This window comes from Pollachius pollachius (assembly GCF_949987615.1).
Source record: "Pollachius pollachius genome assembly, chromosome: 8".
In the NCBI taxonomy this organism is placed as follows: domain Eukaryota; kingdom Metazoa; phylum Chordata; class Actinopteri; order Gadiformes; family Gadidae; genus Pollachius; species Pollachius pollachius.
The window spans coordinates 13250224-13260223 of record NC_136941.1 but is presented as its reverse complement, the minus strand read 5'-3'; the positions used below and the strand labels follow the sequence as shown (position 1 = coordinate 13260223).

Here is a 10000-nt window from a genome sequence, read left to right as displayed (position 1 = left end):
ATCACACTCCTGCTGGGCCTGCAGACATCTCCACCTACATGCATGCAAACAACAGAAACACATGGTGGCATCACACAAACAACTAATCTAAAGGTAGATATCTGCTAAAATGTTAGCTTGCAAAAACTCACTGGATGAAATTAGTAATACAAAGCAAATTTACAAACTTGTGAACAACATGGCAGGTTGTGGAGCGATTAATTAATTCATTCTCATCCACTGCTCATTTTCACGGTAGCTCTGGTAGACTTTGAACGCTGCACTATACTTTGATATACAATGATATTCTGAGAGTGGCATTCCATAGTAGAGGCTGGCAAAACACCCACCCTGCCTTACATTTGAATAACAGAAAATGAAATAGCTCCACTCTTTGAGACAATAGATGGGCAATCACAGAACAGTCGGCTCTCTTTCACATTCAATCGGACACTGCAGAACAGGTCCTATCCAAATGCAGGTTCACAGAAGAACTCCTATACTGAATGGAGATGTGTCTGTGTGCAAATGAACTGTCTGAATAATGATGCACTGCATCGCTGATGGGTCGTTGGAAACAGAGTTAGGGTAGTCAGGTCAACCTAAATGTGCAGCAAAACAAATCAAAGTTTCACGTTTAGCTGTGTTACTTTCTGCAATTATAAAATATTTTAGAAATAATCGATTTCATTAAAATAATTCAATGTCAGGCCACATAATGATTATTATAATTATTTTAACTATGAACCGTAATGAAAGGGTGCAATGGCCAATCTCATGGCCCGTCACTGTGTGACTGGGAAGATGGTGTTTCCTCCCTAAGGCCAGAGAAAAGAACATCTGTTCTAAGCAGAAACATTTCACATTTAATGTCCTGTCTGTCTGCATGTCATAAGGTCACCAAGACCATGTTAGAACACATAAAGGTCTTCCATTAGCACAGGAGTAGGCCTACAGCCTATGTTCTCCCCAACAGGACCTCTGATTTGGGTCTATTAGGAGTTTATACCTCTTTAACCTAATTTCACTTGTTGCATGACAGGTGGATTTTCTATTGATATTTTCTTCTTAATTCTGGCACGGCAGAGTAGGCCTTGCGTAGTTTAGCTTCGAAAACGGCTCCCTTATAACCTATTATGCCTGCCACCATTCCTAGATCTAAAAACAGTTGTTGATCTTTTTTTTTTGCATTGTTATTTTACATTCGAGCACACCTAGCAATGCGGCCCATATTGTGTCATGCAGACCGACAGCAGCCGGCCTTCTACTTTCCCGTATGTCTTTGGTATTTGCCTTTTGTTTTTACTGCAGCCTTGCCCTCCACGACCCCCAGTCTGCTTGGCGTCGGCGTCAACCAGCCTCCTAACGATGTGTGAACTTTTGGGCATGCCGTGACATTCCACACGGCCAGAACAATGGCGTCTTTAGACAGGTGCATAACGATTATCCCTTCCCGAACTCTACCACCATATATCTTTGATGTCGTTGTGCACCGCTAAAAATGGCCACTTATGGCCGCACCATTCCGTTCTAATTTGGCCCCAGACAGTGACTGCGACCTGATGGGATTGTCCACACATGGCCAGACTCACTAGGTATAGGGGGGGAGCATCACTTCTTCGTATAATAACATTTTAAAGGATGTATACATTCATTCTGTGTTTTGAATCAGGACTTTTGCAACTTTTAAGATAACCAAATTAGGCAATTTATAGCCCTCATTGTTGAGAAAGCGAGTCCCTTTTGCTGTGATACTATGAAGGCTATCTATTAACTGACTACACAGGCTTTCTCCAAATGTTACTCTTTTCATTAAGTTATTCAGAAAACGTTATTAACACGCTCAAAATGGGCTTAACTAACGTTACCACTTAAAAGGAAAAGTACCTCTGTAAATTCCAAACCATTCCATCGAGGAACCTGTAGGCCTATGTGAAATATCATAATATACTATAATATTATAAAACTCCAATTACCAATGTATAGAAATGAGCCACTGTGTGCGAAATGTCATTTTAAGTCAAAGGAGTTTGTGTGACTTCATTGAGGTTGGCAGCGGTAGTAGACGACACCTCATGAGATCGACATCCCTCCTATCCGATCCGCATTTGAGCAACGATCACAAAAGTCGCTTGGCTAATAAAGTGCAATTTGTAGAGCCGTGTGTGCCTACAGGCCATCCCTAAAACCGCCACCACGGGGGGGGGGGGAACATTTCACGGTACCTTGGGCAGTGACGAGCTTAGAGTTCATCATATTGTTCACATCAGTGCGGCTCGTCGGAACCCTGCTGTGACCGCGTGAAGGAGAACAGCAAGTCATTCATTCATCCGAGAGGTTTCCCGTCGCGTGAACTGCTTTTAAAGTCATTATTGCGGTGCGTGATCTTTTATTCAGCAGTGAAAGAACCGTGTGTGTGACCCTCTAAACCCACCGGCACAGGAAGTAACCACTTTTCTCCCATATCACTTATCCATTTTTAACACAGATGTATGGATCTAAAAACTTCACCATTGATTCGTTTTCCTTCCCAAATAGTGGACAATAGTATGCCCATACAGCCAATATAATCGGCTCTGAAAATAAATTAATAAAAAAAAGAGGTGTTGGTCAAGTGTAATTTGAATCCAACAGATGACGCTGTAGAGCTCTTTTAAATTCATTGCAAATAAGTCATCATCAATGACAGTGTGCAGCCTGTATTTTACCAGGTAACATCAAAATAAAAATAAGAGGCACTTGCAATTTTCTTTTTTATTGTAGCTTGGCTACTCCTATTTTAACTTTTTTTTATTTGGATTTCACACTTGAGGTGAATTAATACAGCCACAGAGAATACCGAAAGACAAAATGTGTATCATTTCATTAGGCAACAACATTTCAACATTTTGGGCCGTCGTTGGACACGTGTGAACCTTCACAGTCACTGTTTTCCAGAATGGGTGTCTTCGGGGCGGGGATTTGCGCGACCTCCTACACACCCGTCTACCCACCCACCCACTCGTCCCCCTCTGGTCACTACATAAAGGGTGGAACCTCACAACATCCAATTTAGACTGCAACTTGTAGAGTTTATCAGGCTGTTGACTCCGGCTCTCTAATTGGGAAGCACCGTTGGAACCTACTGCACGCAGAACTTGAGGCGTCGGCTTCCTCGTGCACGTCTTATTCTGGACTTGAGGAACAGCTTCTTGGATTTTCGTTCTCCTTTTTGTCTGAACATTACATTTTCAAAATGCCTCGGTCCTTCCTCGTGAAGAAGTATTTCTCCCACAAGAAGCCCAATTACAGTGAATTGGAATGTCAGTCTGGTAAGTTAACAGTTAGCCTACTGTTATCTTATATATTAGCCTACCACGTTTGTGTTGAATATCACTTAACCTAATAACTTCTGTAAATTCGACTTCCGATCACTTTAATAATTTTATGTTTAACATTAGACTTCCCAAATCATGTTATAGTCGCATGCATATCTTTTTTTAAACAGAATCGATGTAGACTAAATGAGAACTGCTTCGATTTATCCCGTGACGTCTATGTTGAATGTGCTTGACCGTAACGAGACACCAAGACAGAAAAAGGGCTTACCGTTTAATAAGATTAGCTGCTCATTTAGTTGAAGTACAATCCACCTGACTCCCTTTCTTTTATTTTTTTCTGCTTGCAGTTGTTTTCCCTCGCCACCCTCTGGCTGAACTCCCAACAGGAGCCAACGGTTCGGCCCTGACCTGCTACCCCGCAGGCCTGCTGTGCGGCGTAGACAACTTCCCTGCGGCCCTCGCCCCCGTGTCCCCCAGGAGCCCCTCCTCCTCGCCCCTCGGGCCGCTCGACCTCAGCAGCTCCCCCTTCAGCAGCAGCGGGGAGGAGGACGACGACGGCGGCCGCACCTCGGACCCGCCCAGCCCTGTGGCCCTCCAGCGCGCGCACCACTGCACCCACTGCAGCAAGAGCTACGTCAGCGCCTCCGCCCTGTCCCACCACCTCCAGTCCCACCACCTCCAGTCCCACCACCGCGGCGCCGGGGAGCCCGAGGTACACGGTCTGCCCTCCAGCCAGCCCTCCGCCTCCGCCACCATCCCTTCCTCCACTCCCAGAGCGTCCTTCCACTGCAAACGATGTCCCAAGGAGTACACCAGCCTGGGAGCCCTGAAGATGCACATCCGCTCCCACACGCTGCCCTGTGTGTGTCCCACCTGTGGCAAGGCCTTCTCCAGGCCCTGGCTGCTCCGGGGCCACATCCGCACGCACACAGGTGAGCCCCAGATAGAAAAGTGTGTGTGTGTGTGTGTGTGTGTGTGTGTGTGTGTGTGTGTGTGTGTGTGTGTGTGTGTGTGTGTGTGTGTGTGTGTGTGTGTGTGTGTGTGTGTCGCCTCTTTTTGCAGTGTAAGCAAATGTTATTATTTAGAGTGGGTCCTTTCTTTATAAAATCGCACCCTGAATGTATGCAGGGGAGAGGTGGGGGGTGAAGTCAATCCGCATCATCGCTAACTAATTTAATCAGGAGTGGGAGAGCTTTTATTTTTGCATATAGTTAGTATAGACCCTGCATGTCATTAGAAAAACAAAGGGCAAACGGAAGGATGGGGGTCTGGGTGTTACCGCTTTGACGGCCTGTTAACGACCGCTCACATGTTCCTGAGGCCTAAAACTAACCCCCCCCCCCCCCCCCCCCCCCCCCCCCCGTCTTCCCCCCCCCCCCGTCTTCCCCCGACCAGGCGAGCGACCCTTCTCCTGCCAACACTGCAGCCGGGCCTTCGCCGACCGCTCCAACCTGCGCGCCCACCTGCAGACGCACTCGGAGGTGAAGAAGTACATGTGTGGCACCTGCTCACGGACCTTCAGCCGCATGTCGCTGCTGCACAAGCACGCCGCGTCGGGGTGCTGCCCGGCCCGGTAGTAGGACCAACCCCCGCCCAGCCCTCCTTCCCCCTCCATTCCATGCACAACCCAACCCCTATCGTCCCCGTCCCCCCCCCGTCCCCCCGTCCCCGTCCCTCCGGGTCGCCGGCCCTCTGGCTAGGGCTGATGGCTCCCTGTTTCTGGGCGAGCTCAGAACAGAATGTGACTCAGAGGACACTTGGTGGGGTGTTGCTCAGTGCTCAACCAGGAGCCAGGAATGAACTGAAAGTGTGTGTGTGTGTGTGTGTGTGTGTGTGTGTGTGTGTGTGTGTGTGTGTGTGTGTGTGTGTGTGTGTGTGTGTGTGTGTGTGTGTGTGTGTGTGTGTGTGTGTGTGTGTGTGTGTCGGGGGGGGGGGGGGGCAGCTGGACATCCAGTTAATTCCCAGGAAACCCCGTTGGTGCCTGCCGGTCCGGGACTGTGGCCATCTTGCAGCTGTGTTCATGTCTGTGTGCATACAGAGGATGTCATTCCTCTCCATACTCTACATACATGGCATGCATGCATATGAGCAGCTGTACGTGTGTGTGTGTGTGTGTTAAGACAGCTGCCTGTGTGTTGTGCGCAGTGGAGGCAGGGTGCGGAGAGATGCGTTAGTTGTGGCCTGACGACAGGAGACCCTCCTCTCCGTGCGCCCTGGGCTTCCTCGCCTCAAATTTTCCCTCTTCAATTTAACACGGAGCCAAAGATGGACACAATCGACCAAAGAAAACTGCCACGATGTACATCCCAACCTAACTGGAAGACTCGGTGCTTATACTGTATATGATTGGTTCTGAACCAGATTTTTACATGCCCTTTTTTTTTATAAACGGGGAGATATGATTCCTGTCACTAGTGCCTTGTGTTTAAGCCATGTGTAAATAAAGTGTTGTTTTTTTTTAAAACCCTACTCTCTATGTCCATTAATCGTATTTCAACAGTTGTATTGTATCAAGGTTTACCAGCCAACGAGTTCATTAGGCTCATTCTGACAGATTCTGAATGGCCAGGGAGGCAATATGAGTGTGCGTGCAGACCAGTTTGTGTAATGCTGAGTGACGCATGGAACACCTGCGCACACCTGCCAGGCTGTCGTACCGCTCACACACGCTGAGCACATGTTGCTGTGGCGATGGGCAGTGAAGGCTGTAGACTAGGAAAATAAAGACTAAATTAAAGGGTCCAGTATCCCTAGTTGGATAGTTAGACATTTAGCAGGTTCGTATTGTGTGTTTGTGGGGAAAGGGATTCCTCCGAATATCTTCCTGCCAGGGGACTGGTCCCAGCTGGAGGTTGAGTCGAAGAGGGGGGGGAAGTTAATAAACTTGCAAATGTGTGTATCTGGTGGTCAGCTACTGTCATTGTCCATACAGCAAACCTTCAATCTGCAGAGACTTTTGCATCAAGTTAGCATTTTAGCTCAGACTGAAGAGTACCATATATGCTAATGTTCTATTCCACTGCTGTTTCGGGACAAACACACATATACACACACATCAACGCCAGCTTGTATTGCTGAGGAAACAATGTTTCGCCTCCTAAGGCTTTTGAAAAGGTGTTGAGCAGTGGATGTGCGCCTGTGTATGTGTGTGTGTCTGCATGTGTGCGCACGGGAGTCCGAAGGCTTTGGGGGATGCACATAGTCAGGGATCAGGTTGCATGAGTTAGCTTGTGTAATGTAAACAGTATCCCCGAAGATTCACTCACAGACACACATGAAGATACTTGCAAAGATGCACACACACACACACACACACACACGCACGCAAAAACACATACTTACACACACACACACACACACACACACACACACACAAACACACACACACACACACACACACAAATAAGTGACGCTTGTACCAAGGGGGGAATTTCTGTGGTGAAGTGGGAGGTGAGGGTGAATGACTCAAAGTAACAGAGGAGGCCACCAGAGCCGACCAGGTTAGGGTATGGTAGGCAGTGATTTACACATGCACCCTATTAAAGCTAGGGTAGGCCATTTCTAGAAGCAATTTTTGTCATATGTGTTGAAATGCTCTTTAAATCCCGACTTGGTTGGTAAATTGGTTGGTCGATATGCAATTGTTCAACCACATTCTCATTGGTAGGACAATCGCTGGCATTCCATTCAAAAGGAAAAAAGGGCTTCTTAATCCAAAATGTATGCAGACACATAATCTAATACGTTAGGCCTAAATTATTGTTTTCATCTTGTCAACTTTCCCGTTGGACACTCGATAGGCTTGAACAGCACTAAAGTGATATTTATGTTAGAAGGTAGAGTAGAGTGCACTGTGGACGATTTAGTTCATTTAGAGATCACGTTCATATTCTTTAGTTCTTTAGAGTTGTTCGAATTTCAGTCGACCAAGATCTACATTGGTTGCCTACAGCCCTCATCCCGATAGTCAATACAGTATATGAAATGCTAAGAAAAACAACAGGCGAAAAAATCTGGTATCTGTGGCAGACCTAGCAGGCCTGTAATAAGCCCATCAGATAAATGTATTCAGCCCAGATGACATGATGGGATAGCCTGCCTGCAGTCTTCTTACCTACCTGCCAGGCGGCCTGTGCCAACTCATTGCGCATGATCAGAGGGGGGCCTGAAGGGATGGATGGGATTTTTTCAGTTGGATACTTTTAAATTTGACACTGGCAAGTTCTCCAAATGTAAGTAAACATATAGGTTGAAAGGTAGTTTTTTCAGGTCGCGCTTTAACTTTTCCTATCCTGGCTCCCAGTTTGATGGTATGCTTGCATGATTGTTCTTTTCAGCTGTTGTGGATTAAAAAAGATTGCTAAATCACTAAATGTACATGGCAATAAACCATATCAAATACCTTGAACAGGATAGACCATGGAGGGGTCTCTGGTAAGTTTAAAGCCACATTCAGACATTTTCTTGCTAATTTCTCTCCATTTGAATGGTAAGGAAATGTGAGTCGTGTCATCTCGCCAGAGGGGAATATTTAGGTTTTGCGGTACGGTATGAGGCGCTCGATCCCCCTGTAGCTTTGAGGCAATGAGATCAGTGGACCTGTCATCGTGCTTTTTAAGTGTGTGTTTCAATGTGTGTGTGTGTGTGTGTGTATGTGTGTGTGTGTGTGTGTCTGTGTGTGTGTGTGTCATAGAATATCATATTGGCCCCGACAAACTGTTTTAATGTTCGCAGCGTCACGCATGTAACCCTGACTAATGTGACATTCCTGGGCCATTAGTGACAGACACACAATACCAGCATCTAACAGATAGAGAGAGAGAGAGAGAGAGAGAGAGAGAGAGAGAGAGAGAGAGAGAGAGAGAGAGAGGAGATGGTCTATGTGTTATCTTGTATACTCCTTCTGGGACCTGACCTGTTTAAGCTGACGAAAAGAATAACGTCAGTGAATTCGATACATACATTACAATGAACTATAATAAACAATTTTTTAGCCCACTACAAGGAAAACGTTTTGTGTGTGTGATTTCATGTTGAATTTCTCCTAATCGTGCGTTCAGCAGTACTGATTTTAAATAATAATAATATTTGAGCAATTTTGTAGAATTATAATTCTGTTTTACTCTCTTTCTTTCCCTCTATCTTTTTATCCATTTCATGTCCATTACCGAGACAGGAAGGGTCCTATTAGGCTTGTATAAACACAACCTAGCCAAAATGTACTGATAAAAAGCATTTGGGCGTGTCCACAGCTGTTTTGGTCAATATGTGTCTATGCATGTGTGCATGTTTTTGACGTAGCTGTGATGCCATAGCTTTTAACCCATATTGTCTGATACTATGAATCCAGTGGGGTTTATATTATCCAGAGAGAGAGGGAGAGAGAGAGAAAGAGAGAGAGAGAAGAGAGAGAGAGAGAGAGAGAGAGAGAGAGAGAGAGAGAGAGAGAGAGAGAGAGAGAGAGAGACAGAGAGAGAGATTGAGGGACAGAGACAGAGACAGAGAGCAGTGCTGGAGCCAGGACTGAACAGCGTGGGCCGGAGAGAGCTGACTCGCTCCAAGATTAAATTCGAGCCAGCAGGGTTAAGTCACCAGGTTTGGGTTTCAAACGCTCACACACAGGCCACGGTGCCTTTGTCACAATGGCGCTGCCCAAGGCTTCTGGTGCCAACCTCCTCCTCCGCTGGAACTCTACTCCAAATCCCCCTGGAATCTCTCCTCCCTTTGTCCCATCGGAGCCACCAAGACCAGGGCTCTGGACCGGTTAAGACCAGGGCTCTGGACCGGTTAAGACCAGGGCTCTGGACCGGTGAAGACCAGTGGTTTGGACCGGTTAAGACCAGGGCTTTGGGCGTGGTTAAGACCAGGGCTCTGGACCTTAGACCAAGGGTCTGGATCATTCCAGAACAGGGATCTGTCAAGTGGTTTTAGACCAGAGACCAGGAGGCCATGGGGGATGAGGGGTGAAGGAGAGTGAGGGTTCTGTGGCCGTGTGGCTGTGTTTCAGCGGGGAGGAGAGCCAAGGGTCATGTTTACCAACGTGATCAATGATGATTCTTGCGCTGGGACGTTTGGACAGTGTCGGTGAGGGCAGCGCACCGAGTGGAGGATCAGATGAGTCCATGAAAGAAATTGTAAGCGGTTGCACAAGTGTTCATTTGCAATGACAAAAGATACCCACACAAACACCCCCCCCCCCACACACACACACACACACACACACACACACACTCACACTCCCACACACACACAGAACTCAGATCGCACAAATAAACCAGTTTTACCCAAGGACAGGATATGGCCTCTAGGAGGGGGTACATGGCGCTTCCTGCCTACCTCCGCACTCCTGCTGTCCCCTGTAATGGTGTGCGTGTGTGTGTGTGGCTGGGGCAGTGACTCTTTCAACACAGAGCTCTCTGTCCTCTACTTGGGGGGGGAGGGGGGGAAGCGGGGGGGGTCAAAGGTCACAGGAGGACACATAATGAGGCAGGTAGGGAAAGAGCGAGCACAGGCCTTGCACAGGATCTGTAAAGATCAGTTAAAGACAAACGCCTGGGCACACCAGGCTGATCTTCAGAGCAGCGCAGGCAATGACATCAAACAAAGGAAGTGTCAGAGAATCAGGAGATGCATGCGCACGAACGCACACAAACAACTTACACGCACCATGCAATACTAGGCAGAGGCCAGCAAGTCATGAC

The 10000-nt window shown here is 47.2% G+C and overlaps 1 protein-coding gene across 1 annotated transcript; it reads left to right on the top strand.

Annotated features, from left to right (window-relative positions):
* Positions 1-3057: 3057 nt before the first annotated feature.
* On the top strand, positions 3058-4964 carry snai1b (snail family zinc finger 1b). The gene is made up of 3 exons (XM_079742171.1): positions 3058-3290; positions 3647-4231; positions 4695-4964. Exons 1-3 carry the CDS (start codon positions 3215-3217, stop codon positions 4874-4876), a joined length of 843 nt encoding a protein of 280 aa, XP_079598297.1. The 5' UTR covers positions 3058-3214; the 3' UTR covers positions 4877-4964.
* The last annotated feature ends 5036 nt before the right edge of the window (positions 4965-10000 follow it).